Source organism: Strix aluco, chromosome 8 (assembly GCF_031877795.1).
Source record: "Strix aluco isolate bStrAlu1 chromosome 8, bStrAlu1.hap1, whole genome shotgun sequence".
Taxonomy (NCBI): domain Eukaryota; kingdom Metazoa; phylum Chordata; class Aves; order Strigiformes; family Strigidae; genus Strix; species Strix aluco.
Window position 1 is genome coordinate 32,423,679 of NC_133938.1, and position 23,950 is coordinate 32,447,628.

General features: G+C 40.5%; 1 protein-coding gene across 17 annotated transcripts in view; it reads left to right on the forward strand.

Moving 5' to 3' along the window:
- RC3H1 (ring finger and CCCH-type domains 1) overlaps positions 1–23,950 on the forward strand; it is a 67,987-nt gene that overhangs the window by 17,442 nt on the left and 26,595 nt on the right. For 11 of the 17 annotated variants that reach the window (XM_074833062.1, XM_074833061.1, XM_074833065.1 and 8 more), the window contains 8 exons: positions 5,974–6,337; positions 13,661–13,784; positions 15,091–15,330; positions 16,467–16,642; positions 17,463–17,663; positions 18,830–18,962; positions 21,103–21,221; positions 23,198–23,310. In XM_074833062.1, coding sequence (XP_074689163.1) covers positions 6,107–6,337; positions 13,661–13,784; positions 15,091–15,330; positions 16,467–16,642; positions 17,463–17,663; positions 18,830–18,962; positions 21,103–21,221; positions 23,198–23,310 — 1,337 coding nt within the window. In that variant the 5' untranslated portion in view covers positions 5,974–6,106. The remainder of the gene's footprint in view (positions 1–5,973; positions 6,338–13,660; positions 13,785–15,090; positions 15,331–16,466; positions 16,643–17,462; positions 17,664–18,829; positions 18,963–21,102; positions 21,222–23,197; positions 23,311–23,950) is intronic. The other 6 variants (XM_074833064.1, XM_074833074.1, XM_074833075.1 and 3 more) reach the window with 2 other exon arrangements.

The window sequence follows — 23,950 nt, forward strand, 5'->3', positions numbered from 1 at the left end:
CTTCTTCCTACTCTTCTCTGATCAGACGTGGGCTTTCTCTCTCTTTAATTTTTCCAGAGGTTATTTTGTGGAACGGGATATGGAAAACGCATCTAGTATGATTTATCCTTTTCTGTGAACTGTGAAGTTGGCAGTATGGGCTGTTTGTGTGTGTGGCTTCAGCATGCCTTTAGAGAACCAAGTCTCTATAAAACAACCTATTACTTTTGGCTGGTCAGGGTTTCCCATGGGTTGTCAGGTCAATTTTTCCCTGAAATGAAATTCAGGACTTCTTAAAGTATTAGGTCCTGCGCTTCTTCTCAGGGAAGAGAGGAAAGATACTGAAGTGTGCTCAGAAATGCTGTTTATTACACAGAGCACACTGGAGTAGAAAACTTACTTAAGTAGATCCTGGGAAGCACTGGTGAAAATCAGCGATGCCTGTTTGGCACTAGACAAGTATGGAGGGATCCAGTTGTTGGGTAGGATTGCCCTGTGGGTATCTGGTAATTCTTATTAGTTAGGATTTGGTTTACTATTATCTGTTAATGCCATTTAGGTGGTTGATTTATTTTTAATCTCAAGTGTCAGAGAGGTTTTGAAGTAGTTAATGTATCACAGAACCAGTGTCCCAGGAGAGAAAACTTCAGCTTTGGCTATGTTACTTTTTCTCAGAAATGTGTATGTTACTACCAAGGAGTAAGAGTCTTAAAAAGAATTAATGAAATGGTATTTTCTTTACTAGATTAAATTATAGATTATCCAAGAGCTGTATTTCCGCGAGCAGATCAGTTGGCAAGCCCGAGTTTGTTTTGGCAGTGAGGAGCTGCTATAGTGTTAAGCTTTGCAGTAAATAGGCTTACTTCTGTGTTCACTGCTAACTGCTACAGGAAGTTCTGCTTGGGTTATTTCTGAGTAAGACTCAGCAAAAATGAAACAGCTTCAGGACTAAAATAAAAGCAGACAATAAACATTACTATTATTCAGAATTACGATCTTCAGATGTCAAGAAGATGATGACATTGCTTGGGTAAGAAGAGTGTAGTGAAATGCCATAGGGAGATACGTAGAAACACAGGAGCAGGCAATGCTCTTGAGAGCTGTATGTACTGAAAGGACAGAAACTGAGCAGAGGGTGCCCGTAGGTGTGCTGAGTCATCTGCCTCAGACTGTAACATGACTTACTGCGGACTGCTGCTGGGAAAGATCAGGGCTAGCTTGTGCATGACGAAGTGGCACATGATACGTCTGTGCTAGTACACCTTAGGTCCAAATAACATGTTTGTGAGAGAAGCCAGTATACACTTGGTCCCTGTACCAAAGGACTCTGAGAGTGCGATTAATTTAAAGGGAGTTGAATTTTAACTGAAAGCTGAAGAGTTTTCCTGTATGTCGTCATGTGTGAAACTTCATGCCAATGGATATTGGTACAAAGTCTCCTGCATTTTAAAAACATCTTATTCCCAAGGGTTGAATCTGCAAAGCTTCCTAGCTACACATGGAAGGCTCTGGCCATCACGGACATACCGCAGCTTGGACAGGAGACTGTTACCCCTCTGCGTCGTAGTCAGGCAGAATAAAAATGTGATGAAGTACTGAGCAGTTGTCCCGGTGGTTTATAGAAGGATCCTGTCTTTCTCTGAAGCACTGGCAGGATCCCAGAGGAGACAGGTCACTGATCTGATTACAGCGTGACATTTCCAGTCTGGGTTGAAGGATGGAATTTCAAGGATTTTTTTGGGGGTGGGGGCGGGCCCAGAAGAAGGGAGAAATTTTTTCAGGTTCTTCTAGCTGCAATTAAAAGCAGCTTATGCAGGGCTAAGCAGCAGGAGGAGACTTGCATACAGGTATTTTATGTTTTCAAACTCAGAGATAATGAAATCTATCTGTCTGGTGCCAATGTAGTATTCAAGGTCTATGTCTTGGGGCATCTTCATTCTTCATTACAGCTTCTTGTCTTCCAGTTTATGTACTGTGGACGTGTCATTTTAAGTTTTTGTTTTCTTGGGTTTTGGCATATCTTTATTTTCCTCAATCGTGCACATAGTGTGTGTGTGTGTGTGTGGACGTAGAAAGTGTTGCAAGCTAACAGGGTGAAATACTTAGCGAATTGAGAGGTAGGTTAAAAATGGCATAATATCATTGGGGAGGGGGATTTTATTTAAATGGGGTATGTCTTTTATAAATGTTTGCATTCTATGCATTTTGCTCACCTCTGGCATAATGCTGGAGAGAAACATTTTTTAAAAAAGAGTGTTGTACCATGAAAGTGTGAATATGCTTTTCCTACCTTATCTGTACAAGGAAGCGGTCTCCTTCTGTAGTGATGGTTCCAATAGCTGTCTGTGATAATGAAACTTTGTTTCCATTATGCTGTTGCTGTTTGTAATCTCTGTTTAAAGTAGCTCTTTGAAGTTAGAGAATATTTTGTTTCCAGTTATTTCCAAGGTCATAGCAAGTCACAAACCTTGCGAAAAGGCACACATCTTTCCCAGCTTCCCTTCTTATGTGTATACCCCATCTGCATGCTTGGTGCCTGGAGAGATTTATGTTGTACCTCAGTGCTTGACTCTGCTTCCTTGTCTGAAGATCCAGCAGGAAAACTGGATCATGTATGTGGAAAGCTGTGGCAGAAGCAGCAGTACTTGGTTTGGTGCCAGCCTGTGTGCATGCAGCTCGTGATCCGTCAGTCCCTGTGATGCCGTTCCCATCTTACGTGGGACCGGAGGAATTCCGCAGTTTTGTGCTGATCTGCTTGGGAGATTTATTAGCAGAGCAGGGTTTGTTGTTCAAACAGCTATTCTTTTCTCCTGTGGGGAAAGGGTTGGCTAGATCAAGCCAGTTAGCCATCTGTTCCAGCAGTTAGGCTGTGCTGAAATAAATGATTTCCTGACGTTTCTCCCAGCCGTATTTTTCTATTGTGAGTGCTATCTGTGGCCTTCCTCTGGCATTTAGGCCACAGTACGTGTCCACAGGCGCTGCAGAGTCTGGTGAAATGAGGGGTAGGAGAGAAGTCCACCACGGGTAAGGGGGAGCTGTCACCCACTGGTGAAACGTGCCTCTCTGGTGACTGCATATTCACAGCTGGGGCTGGGGGTTTCCATTCACGTGTGATGTGCCCTTCTATTCTGGCAGTTCGATGCCAGGCTTGGGCCCATTAGGACCCTTCTGAGAGCTGTGCTGGTGTGTAAGCTTTGCTTCCATTGTTTTCTGGCCTTTTAGGACATGCCTTGGTAAAGGATCAGGGATGCCACTAATTACTCCCTCCCTCCCTCCCCAGACTTCCAAAACTTCTCTTTCAACTGTTGAGACTGTAAATAAATATGATCTATTTCATTACGCCAGTTGTCTGGAGTGGTCAGAGGTGCAGGTAGGAACAACATGTCTCTGATTTTTTTTTTTTTTTTTTTTTAATTAGTTAACTCATATTAAAGTTGTGTTCAACTTCTTTTCTCCAGTTCAGAGCCTGGGATGGTGGAGTCTCCATGTCCACATCTACTTTCTAGTGTTGATGGTACAGCTGCATGTTAGCTTCTGGTTTTAGATTTCCTCAGTTAGTAAGAAACTGCTCTTTTCCAAAATGCTTGGTTAGCAATCAGTGTTTGAAACAGACTGTTCAAATTGTTTCTGAATTGCAGATGAGTCTGGGAAATTGCTGGTAGATATTTTAATACGAGTGTGGTAGAAAGGAAGCAATATGATTCAGCTCTTAAATTTTGAACCTGAAATGGTATTTCATAGCACAGCAATACATACACTTGATTTATCAAGCTGTGTACTGCTCTTTGCAGAGGATTTTTGTGGAGTTCCAAGGTGATTTCTATTACAGATTTGGTTTACAAAGAATGATTCTGGCTGGCATAGTCGATACCAGGATTTACTTAAAAATATATAAAGGGGACAGTGAAGGGCGGGCGGGGGAAGGCTTGCAAATAAATTTCCTGTATGTTTTGGGAAGTTAGCTCACTGAAGTAACTTAAATGTATAAATGTTTTCATTTGGGTGTTGATGGTACAGTAGTAATAGGAATGATTTGGTTGTCACCTGACAAGATGAAAAAAATTACTGGTTTGCTATTCAAGAGGTCGTTTGGGGGGAACCCTGAACAACCTTGGCAGATCTTTGAGTTGTGCAATGGTGGTGTTAGGGTTAACCACATGCAGTGCCTCTTTCTCAGTACCACCCTGTCTGGGTAGTATTGATTTATTTTTTTTTTTTTTTTTTATTGATTCCTTGTTGGCTGGTAAACAGTGGTTGTGTGGCATTGTACGTTGTCATTTGAAGATAGAAGTAATTTTTTTTTCATTACCTTTAGAACTAAGCTTTAATGATTCGTTGATGAAATATGGCTAAAAGCTTAACTGGTAACTCTTCGTTGTTTGCCTTGGCAAAATGATGTTAACTGTGAACATTACACTAAACTCTGGAACAAAAGCCTGAGGCTTTTCAGAGTCTCTGTTTTAGCATTAGATTTTTGTTGCTGTCTTAAAATGCTTTGATTCTGAAACCTTCAAGTTAGGACTTGTGCATTTCTTTCTTTGCCTTTACTTAGAATTGAGATTTAAATTTTAATTTGGAGGTTGTTGCTTATGTAAGAGCTTTCTGAACAGATATTAGCAAGAAAGTGCACACTCCTTGTATGAAACCTAAGCCAGTGGTGTGTGGAAAAGAAAAACTAACATGCCTGGGTGGTTTGGGTTTTTGTTGTTTTGCTGCTTGATATAGAAAAATCTGTTTGGTAATAAATCTGTGTGACTTGCGCTGTTTTTTTGCTAACACTGGTGATAGAAAGTAAGTCAGACATCAGAAACTTTTTTATTATCAATTTTCCTTTTGATACTTTTCACATCACTTCATCTGTCTATTCTTTTATATTTCTCCTCACATGTGGAGTTCTGCTCTTATTTCTTTATTTTGTCCAAAATGGATGTCTTACCTTCCGTTCCCTTATAATTAGTAACATTTGATCCTCCTAGCATTTTGATTCAAAATTGCCAAGTAATAAAGACCTTCCAGGTTCTCTACCATAGGGTTTCAGTGTAATTTCTAAATGCACTGAAGATGTTACTTTCTCTGTCAGTATATCCTCTAGGCAGGCAATGAATGGTATAAATCAGGGTTAGAAAAGAGTCCTTGAGAAACAGTTGTCACTCTTCCAGTCCCAAATGGCTTCCAGAAATTTTCTTCCTGCTCTTGAAGGATGAAGCTGCTTGGTGGGCAGACTGAGGGCGAGTTACCAATGCTGAATTATAGCCAGTAATAGATGGGATTCCGAGGGTAACTGAGATGTGCCCGGATAAGTCCATGTGGTGCTCTGCAGCTCTGTACAGATCAGCTTGCGTGAAGGTGCTGTAGTAGCAGTACGTAGTATGCCCTAGCGATGTGCGTGAGCTCTATTGCATCCGGATGGTGTCTGACTGTACCCTGAGCCTTTCATCCTTTTCTTCTTGAGACTGTGGCAGCTCACATGTTTCCATGGAGTCATTGTGTGCCAATCCGGAGCCCACTGAACTCGGAAGAAAGCTTGCTTATGATATAGGTTTTGGATGAAGCCTTGTCTAAGCAAAATTATTTAAAGCTCACAATAAATACCATAAAAAATTGTTTTAGCGGAATAAGTACAACAGCCCTTCAAAAATTGTCTTTTTTTTTAATTCAAATCTAGTTGATATTAATTGGCTCATTTGTAAAGAAAAAAAGAGAACATAAAAACTAAAAGCTAATTAGTCTTATAACTTCAATGAGATAGATAACTATCTTGATTTTACTGGGGTTTTTTAAGCTGCATAACAGCAGAAATGGTTTTAAGTGGCACTTTTCCAGTGCCAGAGACTAACTGGAATTAAAGCAAGTCATGACTCAGTCCTCTACTTAACGTCAGAACTGCACTCCTAGTTCAGCTATACCTCTACAAGTGGTATTTGCCTAGCGCAAAGGGTTTTACATGCCTGTTCCAGTAGAGAATGGTAACTTTCTATTTCTGTTTTCTTCTAGGTTATGTTTCACACTATGTGCTGACTGTACTTACAGAAGATATTTAAAAACAAACAGACTTTTTTTTCAAAGATTTTGATTCCAGTGGAATCTGTGCTTTAGATTTTTGTCTTGTCAATTAATTCCTGAAGCAATGCCTGTACAAGCTCCACAATGGACGGATTTTCTCTCCTGCCCGATTTGCACACAGACTTTCGACGAAACAATCCGGAAGCCCATCAGCTTGGGTTGCGGCCACACTGTCTGCAAGATGTGCCTCAACAAGCTCCACCGTAAGGCATGCCCTTTTGACCAGACCACTATCAATACAGACATTGAACTCCTTCCTGTGAACACAGCCTTGCTGCAACTAGTGGGTGCTCAGGTATCGGTGCCTTTTTTTTTTTAAAAAAAAGGTCTGTTTTTGTGTTGTTTTCCTTCTTTCTCTAAGGAGGACAAGTCATGAATAAAGAATATGACTCATTGTTAATGGTGTGTAGAGCAGACATCTACCTTTTTGTAGACTGACTTTGACGAATACAGGATTTAGACCTTTGACGTGCTGTAGCAGAGGTGCCTGGAACAACAGTTCAAATCATGATAACCAGTCGCTGACTGTGATTTTGTGTTACGTCTAACTTAGTGTAACTGTGGGCTGTCACCAGAACAGGTTGGTTCTGTTCCCTTCCTTCTTCCTTTGCTCGTATCTAGCCATGCTCTGCCAAAAGGTTGAACTGGATCAGTGAGCTTGTCCACTGGGAAGCCGTTCTTCTGTGGTAGGTTACTTGCTTTACCATATTGACCCTATGGACTTGTGATTGGTTGTCCCAAAAGCAGGAGGGGAAAGTAAGGGATGTGGAACAGACCCCTCTGGTAGCAGCCTGTATGCTGCCTTCTGTCTAACTTGAAACCGTGCTCTGGAATTGTAACTTCCTGAGCTGACGTGTTAATCTAAATCCATGTATGTGAATGGGGGAAGCCTGCCCGAGACTCCCCTTTCTGCTGGAGCAGGTACTTGGGAGGTCAGCTGGACTGGTGCTCTGATGGAGATGAGTGCTCCAGCAGCACTGCTACTGGTGGCAGCCCGAGGAAAGGGGCAGCGATGTGTGGAAAGCAGGATTGCCCTGTTCAGTTGCAGCACAGGCTTAAATTGGCATAAGCTTATTATGGTTAGATCACTGGTGGTTTCCTGTGACCCACACTTCCCAAGGCTGGACAGGATTGTGGGCTTGGGGTGAGGAAGGACAATCATGTCAAACTTAGGGGTGAGGAACAAAAATGTAGACGGGATGCAGTTATCATAGAGGGGTTATTGTCTTCCTTAGATCTGCTTCCACATCTGGGCTCAGTGAAGTTGGAGGCAACAGAAAATCCAATGAGACCTATAGTTCAGGGAAAGGGCAACAGCTATGTTTTAGAGGAATTTTAAAAGATGTGGAAGAAAGAAAGATGCTCTGATGCTTTTTATTAGGTACTGGGACCTAGAGATCCAGTCATGTTTTTGTCACTTTTTTTGTTTGGTTTATCAAGTAATACAGCTAATTTATTGTTGTTCTTTTGGGCTGTATGGCATAGAAGTTATATCAGAAGTTTTAAAATTGAGTTGTGTTTCTGGCTGGGCTAAGTGACTCATCCTGCTCTGCAGGAGAGGGTGATGAGGCTGGGTGCTCCCATTTCTGTGATATACGTATGCACCATCTTTGAAGAGCCTCCAAGCAGTGTGAAATCTGTGGGTGATGCCATAAATAAATATTGTAAATCGCTTTCTCCCTTATATCTTCTTCCTTCCTCTCTGGAGTTTCTGTGATAGTTCCAGCTATATCCAAATGTCCACACTTATGATAAACATCTTTTTTCCTCTTGCATTTTTGGTTGTTTTGTGTGCATTTGTTAAGCTTTGTGAGAAGCTATGTGATAGCTTTAACTTCATCTTTGCCTGAATTAAAATTTCCATAAAAACAAGATCCTCTGGAACAAGATGGAAAATCACCCTGCCTCTTACAGGTAATTGAGAGTTTTATTCTGGTTTTGCAAGTTAGCCAACCAGAGTCTCTTCATCCATATGTGTGTGAGGTATGAAGAAGGAAGAGTGGCTTTATGGTAGTATTGTATTTGCTTGAGTGCACTGAGCTCTAGATTCTGACTTTGAACTAATGACATAAATTTTGTGCTTCTTTTTATGTCTTAAATTTTTATGTGATTGAGATTCATGGGACCTTGTTTCATGGTGACCTTAAAGCTGCAAATGCCACCAAAAGATACAGTATTCCCTTCCCCTCGTTTGCCACTCATTCCTGCAGTGTATGCTGCTCACTGCATTCTGTTACCTAAACAACAATCTGTGATCTTAGCTGGGTTTTTATTACTGACAAAATTCCCCCTTAAGAGAAATTTGCACCACCTCCCCCCAGCTCCTAATTTCAATGAGCATGTGAATGAGATCAGTGTTCAGTATAACTCACCCTCCTTTCTCTTCCCTTTCCCTTCCTGGCACCTGTTGTAGTCTTTACCAGCCTTTGGAGTACTAGAAAATAAGTACACTACTTTGCTGTGAAGGACAGGGAAACAGTTGCTATTTTTCATGAGTGTCTCTAAGGCCATTTTTTTTTTTAACCTTTTTACAGAAAAAAAGCTTGGTTAAAGACCAAAAAAAAAAAAGTAGAGGAACTACAGTAATTTTGAACTCTATCCCGTTAAGGAGGTGGACTCTCTTTGGTACATGTCAACAAAAATCATCTGCAAGCAGCAAGCCAATTTAGAAAGCATGAATAGTATCATCAATTTAAGTGAAACAAAGCCCATTTTCTTGTTCTACTTCTTGGTTTAGTTTCAGGAGGGTGTATGTGTCATTAACATCCCCTAATCTCCACCAATCCCCTGTACACCTTAATCTGAGTCCGTGGAGATGTGTAATACTTTATTTTTAAATGATAAATTCCAAAAAAGCAGGTTTCATTTTAGAAGGAAATACAGTACAACACAATTAAAGCTTGGGGGGGGGGGGGGGGGAAGAACAAACTGTTCTTTTCCCTTTGGGGAGTCTTCTGAGAAGTTCACACATTTATAAGTGTTAAGTGCTTTTTCGCTGGAGGCAGAGGAGGAGACCAGGCAGTTTGAAGAAACAAATCTATTCTGCTGTGACTGGCAGCTGTGATAGGATTCCAGGGCAAGTCGCCTTGGTTGGCTTTCAAGCAGGCACAGTGGGTGAAGTAAGCAGGACTGTACTTCTGGGGAAAATATACTAAATTTATCACAGTCACCCGAGAGAGCAGTAACCTACTTCTCCAACAATAGCATTCTCTCTCTGTGAAGGTTTTGTCACTTTATGGTGAAAAGAATTGGTTTCTTTCTCGAATTACAGGCTGTTTCTCAGTCTTCCCTCTCCACACCCCTTTCCAAAAATGAAACCTGTTGCCCAGGTTATAGCCACCCTTGATGTGAAAATTAACTGTTGCAGAGACTTGAATTCCTGCTCCCCCAGCGCAGCGTGGTACACATCAACAGTGGTTACAGGGTCTGTTCTGGAAGGCGGTGGTCGGGCAAATCAGCCCACATATAGATAAGTTCAGCCACGTAAGATGATGGCGGGGGGGAGGAGGGATTGTAAGGGGAAGGTGAGAATTATTATTCCTGGAGATCTGGAAATAGCTAAGCGCCTAAGCAGGAGCTAAGCTTATTGTGAGGGGAGGGAGGCACAATGGCCTTGAACGCGGATCAAAAAGGCATGGGGTACCTTGCTTTTCAGACTTCTTGGGTAAAGGAATCCCTTAAGTCAGTTTCTGTGGGAATAAGGTTTTGAATTTTAACTATTCAAGCATCCATATATTACTCTATGCAACTATTTTAAAAATTCACCAGGCCAGTGTTTTGAAGGTGCATAATCATGGATCTGTCATCTAAGCTCTTCCCTCCTGTTTTCTTAACGCATGAAACAGCAGTGTGCACGTTCCAAACAGGTGACATCAAGTGGCAGAAATTCCTGTGGTGCTTTAATTTCTTTCCTAGTCTCCTGCTGGACATGATAAATACAATTCTAGACATTAGGCAATGGAATCAGTATATGACAAGAGAACGGGTGGAGTGATCTTAACTCGCAGCCCTTTCAAAGGGGGAAGATTACAACTGCGGAGATACTAGTGGCACGTTTGATCATTTTTTGTTGTAACTTTGGTGAAATGAGGTGCCACAAAAGAGGAATTATCTGTGAAGAAGTTGTTCTTAGTGCAAACTCTTGAGGAACTGAAGACAGTAGGCTTTGGGTTTTGTTTGTGTTTTGGGTTTTTTTTTTCATCAGGAAGCAAATCATCTGTTTGCAGGGTGGGGGGAAATGGGGGAAACGGTTTTCAAACCAGACAAAAAGGGGTTTGGTCTGTTTAACATGTTCTCATTCTGTGCAATTAGATGTCTAATGGTAATTAGTGACAACTCAAGCTGACATCCTTCATCAAATTATGCTTAAATCACCAATTCAGAATCACTGCCTGGTATGAGATGATGCGTTAGCGTTCTTTTCCGGTCCCCTTCCTCATGCCGTCACAACCTGCCTCTTCCCACAGCCACAAGTAGTCATGCTGATGGGCGGCATTCCGCTGCTGGGATACTCGCAGTCATTGCCAAGGCAGATGCACGCAAAACGATCACAAATTTAAAGTAATTACACATCTGAGATTATTTTTCCTGTCTTGTTCTAGTCCCCCCGTGGGAGGTGTTTATTATATTATGTAAATATATTTGCAGTGAAAACTGTGATAAGGGTGTGGTGTCTGAGAGAATGGAATATTGAATGAGGATGAAAATAATGAACTTGCTCTTCAGGGCATCTATTTTGAGGCTCTCAAGAGGCGTTGTAAACAGAAGTGACCACAGGGTCTTGCATGCTGTTGAAAGATACTTTGTGAAGGGGAAGTGAAAATGCGTTGGAGATGAGTTATTTCTCAGTTGTCCCTCAGCACTTCCATGACAGAGCCAAAATTAAAATTCAGATCTCCTGTGACTTCTATGAATCATGTCTTTACCATTTTTCTCTTGGTGGATGCTGTTCTTAAAATCATTCTAACCCTAAAATGCTAAAGTCCTGGAAGTGCACGTAATAGAACCAGCAAAAGGGCAAATTATTTGTAAGTTTTACTGTGAGATGCATCATATGCGTGAAAATAAAGTGTGTGTGTGTAGAAATACATTCTCTTCTCCTGAAGACTCCTGAAACCACAACATAAGCATCTTGTTTTATTGTGCTGTACTACACTTGCACCAGCTTAAGATGGAAGTTAAACTCTAATCTCTTTTGGGCTCATTTTGCAAACAGTATGGTTGTGCAAGGCTTTTAGATTTTTACGTTGAAGCTTCCCTTGCAAAGAGAAGAAATGGGAATGATACACAGTGTTGAATAGCTTGATTAACTCTTGGAAGTTTTTCTATGCCAGCTTTTTCCTGAGGGAGGGGGAAGCTTTCAGTTAGTTGCCTAGACAGTCCTTGTGTCTCGCTGGTGGGGTTGTGCTGCGTATGGCATTCCAAACCGCTGCTGTGAATGTGTGCTAAACCTGCCTTAATTCAAGATCGAAATCCAGGGCTGAACACAGCTTCCTGCCCCCTGTCTGTTCCAAGCCCTCTTTGTCTGCTGGGTGTTGCGATGCTGTAGTTGTATTTCGGGTTGTCGCCAGTGCCGGATTGAATGCTTGCAGGAGTAAATAGAAATTTGCACAAAATACATTACAGCAGTAAATAGGGCAGAGACTGTGTAGTTTTTGTCTCTGCACAAGTGCATGAGATGCATGTTGTTTGATCAATTAGCCAGTTCTGCTTGTGTAACTTCCCAGACAGACTGCTAAAATGGCAGCGGCTTTGCAAAGGAGGTGGTGCGTTCTGTTAACATGAAAGCAAGTATTGAAGGTGTTAATATTTGTTTCCTGAATCCCAAGAAATTAATCCAGCTGAGTCTGTTGCTCTTGCAACAGTTAAGGCTGACCACTGTAAGATACAGTTGCAAAATCTCCTTTTACTGAAAGCTTTCTTGCTTACAGACACACAAAAAACCCCCAAACCACAACACCTAAAAAACAAACCACCCCAAACAAACAGTACCCCATCCCCAAAATTCAAACAAACCCAAAAAACCTCAAAAACTTCACAAGTTAACTGCAGTCTCTGAAAAGCATCCAGGCTAACCTTGCTGTTTTGGTGTGATTAAACTTGGTTTTGTTTTTCCCTTTAATAGGAGTAAAAGGGGCAGTGTCAGATCCAGGCTATCTTGATTATATTAGTTTTGGGGTGGTATTACCTCTCTTAATTTCAGCTGATACGTTACGCTCAGAGACTTTTTTTTTTTGTTGCCTGCTGTAAGAGTTATGCAGCTAGTAACTTTTTATTTTGCAGTGTTTGTCAAATGAGCAACTTAGCATGCATAGCTGTTACTATTAAAAGTGGTAGGAAAGCTGTCCACATTGGTGGTGGCAACCATATATATGTATGCGTGTATACATTTTATATATATTCACTGCTTTTATTTGCTGCTGCCATCATAATGCCACTCTCCATGACTGGGTTGCACGTGAAGGTTAGCGGGTTTGTAGCTGTCTTTAACTTGAGCATTAAAGGCTGGTGCTTTTAGACTGAGGGCCTGGGTTGGTCCCTGTAAGCAGCTATGTGGGATTAGCATGTTGTTATTGCCAGCGGGATAGTGATTGACTTGGAAATAGAAGTTGAAGTCTGAGATCTGTTTACACTTCAATAGCATATGCAAAAAGTGCTTCTGTTCAGTCTTCTGAGAAATTCTAGTTCTCTATACTATCAAATATTGAGCTGATTGCTGAATAGTGATGTTGAGAAACATTAATACAGTGCTACACTGCACGCCTGGATTTGTTTAAAGCTTTAAGAATTTAACTGGAAGAAAAAAGCAAAATTATAACTTGGGGGAGGGGTGGTCCAACATTCCTTTGAAAAATCCTCATTTCTGGTGAATGCCTGGATGAAGAAATAAATGCCACAACCAAAAAAAAGAAACCCACCAAAACAAACAAACAGAACCTCAAGAATGTAACTGGCCTGTGTTGTCAGATTAATACTTGCAGGTTGTGTTCATATTCACTGTGTAGGATAACTTGATCTTGCTGCTTGATAATTAGGTCTAGTCAGAGTATGTTCCAAGGGTGTCCTGGTATATTTGCTGCTAAATCTTACTCCTGCTAATCCAAGTAGCTCCGATCACTTATCCTGGGATTATTTTAGAGCTGTGAGGCCCTAGATATGAATCTGTACTTACCTACAAACCATGGCTTGTCTGATTTGTTCTGTTGGCTTGGTTTTGGTTTTTTTTTTTTTTGGCCAGGCAGCTTTGGAGATGTCTCAATAAGTGTGTTATTTCAGCCAAAGTTTTATAGTTATAAGAAATGCCTTGTTTCTCATGTAATATTTTTTTGCCATGGAATAAGTCTTCTGCTTCTAGTTCCTGTCAGTCAGTAAATAAAAAAAGTCTGCTAACCATAAATTCTTTACATTTTTTTGTCTTAATTTTTGCTGATTTTTTTTTTTTTAAATGCTATTTGTTCATTTCACAAGCTGGAAAAAATGCTTACTAATATAGAAAAAACACAGAAGGGGAACAAAACAGGAAATGCTTGATATTAACAAGCTGGATGTGGTGTTTGTAAGTGTGACTGACACTTATTTATGCATATTCATCATAGATGTGTATGTCGTCTCCTTTCAGGTTCCTGAGCAGCAGCCAATTACTTTATGTAGTGGAGCTGAAGATACCAAGCATTATGAGGAGGGCAAGAAATGTGTGGAAGAATTAGCATTGTACCTCAAACCACTCAGCAGCGCGAGAGGTAGTTCCTGCATTGTTTCCTTTGAAAATGAAAGCTGGAAACAAATAAGATGCAAACCAAACTATCCAAATGATTAGGTAGTCTTGTTTGAAAAATGTATATAAATCTAGTTTAAAAACAAATTGAAACGAATTTCCTAAGCATTAAGGTTATGTCTTCACGGTGTGTGGGGGGAGAGGGTGGGCAGTGAAGACATTATGTCAAAAACAATACTGAGGAAAGGCCGCGGTATAGGAAGTTGAGACAAACTTTGTAAGTTGAGTTGACCTCTGCAGACTAAGTTAAAATAGGTAATTCTGCTTTTTTTTTTTTTTAAATTTGAGTTCTGCTTTGCTTTGAGATAACTGTAGTAATGCAGCTTGTTTGTAGAAACTGAAATAAGAAAGTTACTGCTTATAGGATATATAAGAGAAATAAGTAATACTCTGTTTATACAAGATCTTATACAAGAGTTGGGTCAATTTGAGTAATTCTAATTTAGGAAAACTGCACTGGGTTCAAGAGTATGGATTTTATCTATATTACATATGGTGGACTTGGAATATCTGTCAACCCAAGTAGTAGAGGTGAGCATCATGGGCATCAGGTTTTCAGAACTGAGTTCTTAGAAGAAGCTGTCTCAAGCTTGTCCAGGTAGTACAGTGTGGTAGCAGTAGTGGCCCAGTGAACAAGCTCTGTGCTGTGGAACACACTCAGTGTGGCAGCCGTCTGCCTAGCGAGTCACTTCTTCCTTCAACCCGGTTTCAGTGTCTCCCAGCACATTTGTGAATCACAGCATTTGCACATAGTTAAACATCACCCAAACACTTTTGAACTCATGCAAGTTCAGTTTGGCTAGGCCAAAGCAGCGGAGATAGCAGATACAGATAAAAAACCTAAATGTCTTGTAAAAACAGGCAAATGTCAAAGAAGGCAGTGATCCCTGAAGCCCGTGAGTAAAGGAAGGACTGCAGTATGATCCTACCCTTGAGGAGACACCTGGGAAATCCGTATGGGAGGGTGCAGGACAGAGTTCCAACATGGGGAGAGAATTCATTAGAGATTCCACCTTCTTAGGGAGCCAAATCAGTCAATCACAAGACTTAAACCTGTGGGAAAGCTGGCTCCCAGGAACTGTTTGCTTTTAAGGCTGAGTAAAACAAACTGACAAAAATTAACTTCTGAGATGCCTTCTCTCGTGTTCCCTTTAACAAAGTGGACATCAGGAGAACTAGGTTTGCACTTCTACAGTACAGTGGTTGAAGGCTGACATAAGAAAAGGAGATATGAGGTAGTTTATTTTCTTTTTCTGCTTCATTTTGTTTTGAAGGTGTGGGTCTTAACAGTACTACTCAGAGCGTGCTAAGTCGTCCCATGCAAAGGAAACTTGTGACATTAGTTCATTGCCAGCTAGTGGAGGAAGAAGGGCGGATCAGAGCCATGCGTGCAGCACGGTCGCTTGGTGAAAGAACCGTCACAGAGCTCATTCTTCAGCATCAAAATCCTCAGCAGCTCTCTTCCAACCTCTGGGCTGCAGTGAGAGCCAGAGGGTGCCAGTTCCTTGGACCAGGTAGGTAACATCACAGTACTACTTCTATATTGGAAGCAATTCAGAATTGAGGAGGGTGGATAAATGGGTGTCGGATTACCTGAGTGGTTTTGTTAGGCAGTGGTTTAATTCCTTGATAGTTGATCTTCAGAATTAACGATATATCTGTTGGGCTGCTGTTGTGGACTTTCTTGTGGTTTTAGTGCTTTTATAAGTCTTCTATAAAATTCAGGATAATGTATGTCCTTTTGTTCTTGTGATAAGATAAAATGGGAGGTAGTTTCTCAGTTGCTATTCTTCGAAGAAGACCCTTCTAGAAAAAATAACATTACTGGAAGTGACTGGATATGGCTTCTTTTCCTTTTCTAGGGTAATAAACATACAAAACAGTTGTGGGGAGAGATTTGTTACATTTGAGGGGGGTGGGGTGTATGCATTTTTAAAAGTTACATACTTAAAGATTAAATTCCTTTTCGTAGAATACTAAAACAATCAGTTTTGCTTAAAAAAATGAATGAAGTCTTGCTACTGAAAATGTAGTTGTTGTTTGCTGAGGAAGAAAAATAATGCCTTGAAATATGAAGCCAGTTTCTTAAAATAAATAAAAGAAGCTTTTCCCCACTGAAACACGGAGGAAGATTAACTTTGGGATGCTGACTTTTGCACCACTGCAGGGAAGAGAGAGGCTTGGTACATAGGTGCTGTAGCACCACATATTTTGCTTATTTATTTGTGTGGGCACTACTTGCTCTTTTACCTGCATGGGAACCAACCTTGCCCTTCCTCAGCCTGGTAACTTTTTCTTCTGGGATAGGTGTGGGATGTAGATAATACACTTTGAAAACTCTTATATTAATAATCAAGAGAGATGTATAGACAGGAACAAAGAAGTCTTCCTATCATCTGATACCCAAAATAGAACATATAATAAAAATTAACAAGTCCTATTTCCCCAGTCCCAGTCTGGGAATCTGGAAGTGTTCCTTTCTTCTTTGCCCTCCCTTCTTACTCAGCTCCCTTTCCTGTCTGGGTTTGTGTGTGTGTTGGGGTTGGGGTTTGTAGCTGGTCTGCCAGTTGTACAGAAACAAACTGCAGAAATCTTTCCTGGTCTTCTCTCATCTTTTGTGTCTTTTCTTCACATTTCCCCCCCCCCCCAGCAATGCAAGAGGAGGCTTTAAAGCTGGTTCTACTGGCTCTGGAAGATGGATCTGCTTTGTCACGAAAGGTCTTGGTTCTCTTTGTGGTTCAGAGGCTGGAGCCGCGATTTCCTCAGGCTTCTAAAACTAGCATTGGGCATGTTGTCCAGCTTCTTTACAGAGCCTCGTGCTTCAAGGTAGGAAGATTCTGCTTGGAGATCTCATAATGCCATAAAAACTACTGGTTTTGACTTTCAATTTTCATTGTCCTGTAACATTAAATGTGCCTAAAAATATGTGTAGCAATAGAAAGTATTATTCATTAAGTCCCACGTGTGTTTGGAGAGTTGTCGTACTGCTATGATGACAGTGTAGGCTGAAATTACAACTTTAAGCTGTAAAGCTGGGTTTTGACCCTGTCCAGGTTTAATAGATGCACAGTAACAAAACCTGTATGTAAGTCAGCACAATTTATCCCCTTAGAAGAGGCTTAAAGCTGGGAAGTCCCCAGTTCTGTTAACTGAGTGGTGGTGTGGTTAGAAACAAAGAAATATGAGGCTCTGGGAGAGTTGTATAAAGAGAACTTAAACTTCTTATTGTACTTTACAGTATTTAATGGTCCATTCCTAGGTGCTCAATTTAAATGTCAATCAGTTTCGCTAAATGAGAAAAATGCTTTGTTGCTCCTAATTGTACCCTCAAACAAAATTCTGCAATACAAACAAAATACCTTGGACTGGAGAAGTGTGGATGCTGTAAAGTTGTTTAGGAAGTGTGACACTTCCATCAATATCTGGGTCAGAGTCTGAGTAAATTATGTTTGGTATCCATTTCATAGAGGTTCCACTTCATGAATATGTGTGTTATTTCAGTAGGAACTAGTGTTCACTGCATAATAGTTCAGTTTAGTTTGGGAGGAAGAATTTAGTTGCTGACTGAAGATTTTGCTTGCCTTGGATTTTACATAATCTCTGTCTTATCCTACTTAATTCTATTTGGCTTGTTTCTCCCTCCTAGGTGACAAAGCGAGATGAGGATTCCTCCCTGATGCAACTGAAGGAGGAATTTCGAACTTATGAAGCTCTGAGAAGGGAACATGACTCCCAGATAGTTCAAATAGCTATGGAAGCAGGTTTACGCATTGCACCAGATCAGTGGTCCTCACTGTTATACGGAGACCAGTCTCACAAATCCCACATGCAGTCTATCATTGACAAGGTAAAACCACCTAAAATCAGCTCAGTCTATCTAGTTTGCAACTGTTCTGGGTGTAAATCCATGTTACAGGCATTTAAAAACTGTGCCCGTGTGTACTCGCCTTACGCATTAATAATGCCCTGTTTATTTCCCAACCCTTTATGGTCTAAATGATTAGAATATATATTTGTAACCTAATGAATCTTGCTCCCTGTGCCATCTCTTTCTACTTTAGCTCTTTCTGCAGATGGGAAGCCACAAAGGTTAGCTACACAGCTGGGATGTGTCCTTTCTGAACCACTGATAACTGCCAATGGAGTAACAGAGGTTAATGGTTTGTGTTTCCAGGCAGGAAGTTAGGACATAAGTTGAAAGAAAATCAGTCCCCTAGTCTATACCTGAAGTAAGTGAGGTGGAAACACATTTCTTAAACAAAAGGACTTGGCCTCTGGAAATGCCCAGATCTCTTTTTGTTTAGAGGGAACACAGGATAAATGGACTTTCAAATTAGGGGACACCCATGTAAGTACCTAAATTAGGTGGGAAGAACTGAACCTTGTTGAATGGTTAGAAAAGGTGTGAAACAATTGCTCTGGCTGCAGTGCAGGAGGATTAGCTTCAAGATCACTTTGTTGTGTATTTATGCTTTTGCCCACTTTTGCAGGTGTCCTACCAGACATCTTCTGAAGGATTTAGGTGGAATTAAATTATTTTAAATACTGAAATCATGTGATATTAGTAAATGGAACGTCGCTAGCTATCTTTATCCTTCGACCGTCTTGCTCCTTATTGTCTGCTGTACTCAGTTTAAAGCAGGATACAAACCTGTTGGTTTGGGGATTGGAGATACTAGACTTCAGAAATCTGAATTAGATGGTTTCTAATATTCTGTATCTTTTTTCTGGGTGTCAGCACAACATAGAAAATAAATAGGTTACATTGCTAGAAATAATACCAGCCTTTGTTTTGTCTATTTAGAGCTGCATTTTAACGTGCAATGTCATAGAATTGTGTGTTCTTGATGCTCGAGAAGGAATTTTAATAGAAGGTGCTGGCTGAAATGGGCTTGTGTGAGAAACATTTTACTCCAGTTCTGGAAGACAGCTTTTGTGGGCTGGTGGAGCAACCTTCAGAAACCTTGAGGATTGCTTTGCCTGTAGAAAGTTAATTATTATAATTTTTTCAAGTTGCAGACCCCAGCCTCGTTTGCACAGAGTGTTCAGGAATTAACTATTGCTCTTCAGAGGACTGGAGATCCAGCTAACCTGAATCGTCTTCGACCTCACCTAGAGCTCCTGGCAAATATTGATCCTAGTCCAGGTAAGTCTAGATGTTTTATAAAAACCTTTAACTTGCAGTTTAGCAAGAGGAGCTTAACACTGCTGAAGGATTGAAAGCCATTGCATCTAACATCCTCTAACTCATAAACTTAAGATTCTTGAGTGGTATTCATAACCGGCCTGGGAACAGCAGTAATCTGTGAGGAACTGAACTATTCTGAAGCTAAAATAGATTGAAAAGGTTGGCAGGAATAATTTCACCACTTCTTTGAAGAGAGCTTTCTTGTTTGACAGCACTGGGTGAACATGGGTGAGGATGTTGAATACATAAAATCCTGTGAGGTTACATGGTGTATACTTGATATTGGGCAATGGTAACAGGGGAAGTGGCAGGAGTCTTAGCTTCCTCCTTTTCCCTTTTTTAGTACACATGCTTCTACTTGAAACCAGATTTGCAAAGCAACAGGAAGATTTACAGAACCCACTGTGCTTAATGCAGAGCCTTAGCTGTCACTCTGGGATATCTTCTTCTCTCCAGTTCTTTTCCAGAGCAAAGAATTTGTTTACAAACTAGGGCAGGTCTTCAAGAAAACACGTACCAGATTGAGGACTTCCATTAACTTATCTAAAAATCGTTTGCCCTTTTCTTTTGTTCAGGAAAGACTGTGTATTAGTTTTTGATCTGAGGTCTGTAGCCTACAGACATTGCACTCAGAAGACTTTTTAGAGGCAATTTAAAATCATAAGCCATCTTTTGTGTAAACAATTTTGGATTTCATGGTAAAATTTTGATAGACTAGACAGAAGCTGGGCAAAAATCAGTCTAGACACAAGAGATTTGCCATCCTAGGGAATTTAGTATTTTTCTTGTTAATATGTAATTCTGCAAAGGTGTGAAAGACAGTCTAGGAAGGGGAAGTTAGTTGGAAAGAATATATATAACTGGGAAATCTAAGCTGTTGACAGAGAGAAAGATGGAAATTGTTGGAAAAGTCAGCAGCACTGTGAGGACGGACTGCCTGAGACAGAACGGGGGGGACAGAATGGAGAGTGCTGTGGCTGCAGTTTTATACCATTAGTATTTGCAGAATCAATATTAATATCAAAATAGTATGAAGGTTTAAACTATGACTTCAGGAGATGAAAAGCTGTAGTTCTTAGTTTCTGTTTGTTCAAACAAACTAACTTGCTTTTCAAATGAGGACCAGTTGTACTTTACAGTAAAAGGAGATGTAGTGTTCTCCTCCCAAATCTTTCATACTGTAACAAGTCAGGGGCAAAACTGTGCGTACTGCAAATTTGTTAGCCACAGACTGATACGGAAAGTGGAATCGCTAATAGCCTCACTCAGTTTTAGTAGGTGAGTCTGATCTTGATGTTTCTCTTCTGTGCTGTTGAATTGCTTCCCTGCTGTTCTGTAGGTATGCTGAAGTTCTCTGGAAGAATTTAGTCCTTGTGAGCAGACTAGAATGTAGTTGTGCTAAAGATCTGGAAAGGCGCTTTGAGGTCCTGTGTTTTGCCACGGAGTATGTAGCACACAGTAGGAGTGTCATCTGCTGGAACAGATTAAATGATTAGAAAAGTAAATTAGCTGGAAAGAACAAGTGCCCCTGTAGAATTAAGACTGTGCAGTTTATTCACACTGCTGCATGTTAGATGGTGGTCTGATACATAGATTTGTCTTGTGACATTTTTCCATGTGAGAGACATCAATTTCTGTTGCTGTTCAGTGACTGTGCCTGTGTGATCTAGGCCAGTGATGACGATGTTTGTACAGAATCATTTTATCTACAGGAGTCTGAGTGTGAAGAGGGATTTTCAGTCTGACTTTTTTTTTTTATGTGCAGAGTTTGTACAGTGTGTTTACTCTGGAGTTCTTAAGGGATATGAAAGTTTTGCTAAAAGGAAATAATTTGATATGCTAATCATACTCTCACTGGCTCATTTTGTATTTTGTGTGGTTCAATCTTGACCCTATAAGTAGCTTTATTCTTTAAGTGGTACATATCCCTGAATTCAGATGCTGAATGCTTTGTATCTAATGACACACGTTTCCAATAAAATCTTTTTGGTTGTCTAGTGAGTGTTGTGATACTGATGGTTTCTTTGAACCTGCTTTTGGAAAATCCTCTGACTTTGCTTTTTCTTATTATATTCTCTGTTTGCTGTCAATGCAACAGATGCTCCACCTCCAACATGGGAACAACTGGAAAATGGACTAGTTGCTGTGAGGACTGTGGTTCATGGCTTAGTTGATTACATACAGAATCACAGCAAGAAAGGAGCAGATCAGCAACAGGTAAAAGCTAAATCATTTAGGAAATGCTTACCCCTAAATTGTATCGGCAGTATCCGATAGTAGAGGTTTACTAATGTCATATGGAGAGATTTGATCTGATTAAAAATATCACTGCTGTGTCATCTTTATCAAAAAAGAAACAAAAAAAGAAAAAACAACCCAAACACAAAGCCGCACACCCCCATTACTTGTTGCAGTAACTTGCACAGCTCACTAGGATAAAAAGAAAACAGTCCGATGCAGCTGCAAGCTCAGAGAAATGAATAAACAATCCTCCTGACTCTAGAGGGTGAGGAAGAGAAGCCGGGGTGCCTAGAACTGTGATCTGTGGGAATTTTCTTGGGTTTGTTTTAATGTGACACATTTAAGCCAGATGGCTCTGTGTTAATTAAATTAATCTTATACCTGTGCTTAATGGTCTGTAAAGTTTAAAGATTTGGGAAGACTTCATGTAAAGGTACCATTCAAGTTCCTGAAACAAAACTTTCCGTTTCAGAAACGAAATGATGTTGCAAATATATATAGTAGCTTATCTCATAGTTGTCTTATCACATGTTCCTTTGATCTCATTTGGTTGTATAGCTAAGTTGATATAAATGCTAGCTGCTGCTGAAAGACAGAGCTGCCTGTCACACATTCCCACTCCCTCCCTTGCTTTGGCACTCATCCTCTTGGAGAGATCGTTCAGGGAGCTGAACTAGTAGAAAGGTTATCTCTGCCAAAAAAAAAAAAAAAAAAAGAGGCAAAATTAGAGTGAATTATTTCTGCTGTTTTATCTTTTTGCATTCGCTGGGATGCCTAATGAGCACTGTTACCAGCAAAAGGAAGAGCAGTAGGAATGCACAAGTGAAAATCGGGGTGGGAAAAACAGTGACGGTTTTTGTTCTGGTGAGACCATCACCTAGACCTGGTACATGCTGTGCCGCTTGGAAGGGAACCCAAAGCCTCCCAAGTGGGAAAGGGGACATCTGCTGAGCACTGGGTGGAATTTTGTTGGCTGGCAGCAGTGGCCAGCAGAAGGCTGTGCAGCTTATGTACACCCTGCTGAAACCCTTTTTTCACTACAGTAGATGGCAAAAAAAAAAAAAAGTCAATTTGCAGATGGCTTCTTACAGATTTACATCTTTTGGCTGAGTTTCTCAGAAAGCAAGAGTTTACTTTTACAGACCTTTCCCTCAGTAGGGACTCTGATAAAATATTTCTGCCTCTGATTTAATTCTGCCATAAAAACTGTAGAAACTTAAATGTCTGAGACCACCTCTGGCCTTCTGTCAGAATTTATTTAGAGAGACTGGCAAATGGGCATACATGCCAACGGCAAGATTGCAGTAAGCTTGTTATTTCTTGGGAAACTTAAAAATACAGAAGACAACCTGTACCCTACTGATCTGTGTAGGAATAAGATTGCGTCCTCAACTATTGATGGAAATAATAATCATAAGATAGTTAAGGGATTTTTAGTCCAAAGGGGGGCTAAAAGCAACTTGATGGAATTTCACTCTTAGAGATTAAAGGGATACTCAAGTGCCATTTTGAGCTATTAGAAAGCAAGGGAAAAGTAACTGTCTAAATTGTATTTATTTTCAGTCTACCACAAAGCTGGATGAATATTTGGCAATTTCTGGTTAAGCGTGGTAACTTTTTTCAGCTTATAACAGTTTTGTCCACTTAACTGTTTCCTGAAACAGACAACTGTGTTCCAATCAAGCTCCAGTAAGGAATTGGAATAAAATATTTTAAAAACCTGATAGTAACTTAGTTGTCAAAATATCTGCTCTTGAATCTGTTAGTTCTGTTGAAGAACCAAACACAAATACTGCTCCAGTCATTTATTCCACCTTAGGTACTTCTGGAATGTTCAAATTGAAGGAATTATCAACAGTCAACTATCAGGCCTTTAATAAGGGGATATGTTCAACTCTTGGTTAAGTGCATTTATGTTCAGGTATCTCACCTGGTTTCTTTAACCTTGTCAGCCTCCTCAGCACAGCAAGTACAAGACATACATGTGCCGAGACATGAAACAGAGAGGAGGATGCCCCCGAGGGGCCAGCTGCACCTTTGCACATTCACAGGAGGAGCTAGAAAAGTAAGTCGACCTCTCACAGCAGAAATCGGTCCAATCTCTTGAGTTATTTATCATATCTAGGAATGGGGAGAGGAAGCATAACTTGGCTGTTAAATCAGCAAGAAATAATGTGAAAAACTTGTAACGGTAATCTCTTAGGTTTTGGAACTGTTCATTCTTAAGTATATGATATTTGGCTTCAGCAGTAATGCAGCTCTGAAAGTTTCATGTTTACACAAGTGTTATTTGAGATTTTGGAGGTGGGCTATTTTTCTTATTTAAGTGTGACTAAACCTGTTGTTTGCCTGCATCCATCATGGTCACTTATTTGTGTATTTCTCCTCTTACCTTTGTATTCAGGTGTGAGAGGTAGATGGCTGGCACTTTTCCAGATGTAGGGGTTCTCTTGTCCTTCTGTGCTGCTAGGGCTATCCAGAGAGCTAAAAAGGAGTGCAAGTTTTCTTTCTACCACAGTTACTCTTTTGAAACTTTGATAGACTGCACATGCAGTAACCTAAAAGTGGTTAAAGCTATTGTTGAAGGTTTAAACTGTGGTCCTATGAAGTCTGCAGTAAACAAGCTACATTCATTACAGATTTAGAGGAGGCACTCAGTTACACAAGAACAAGCCACTGCTGTTCTGAAGGTGGTTTTAAAATTC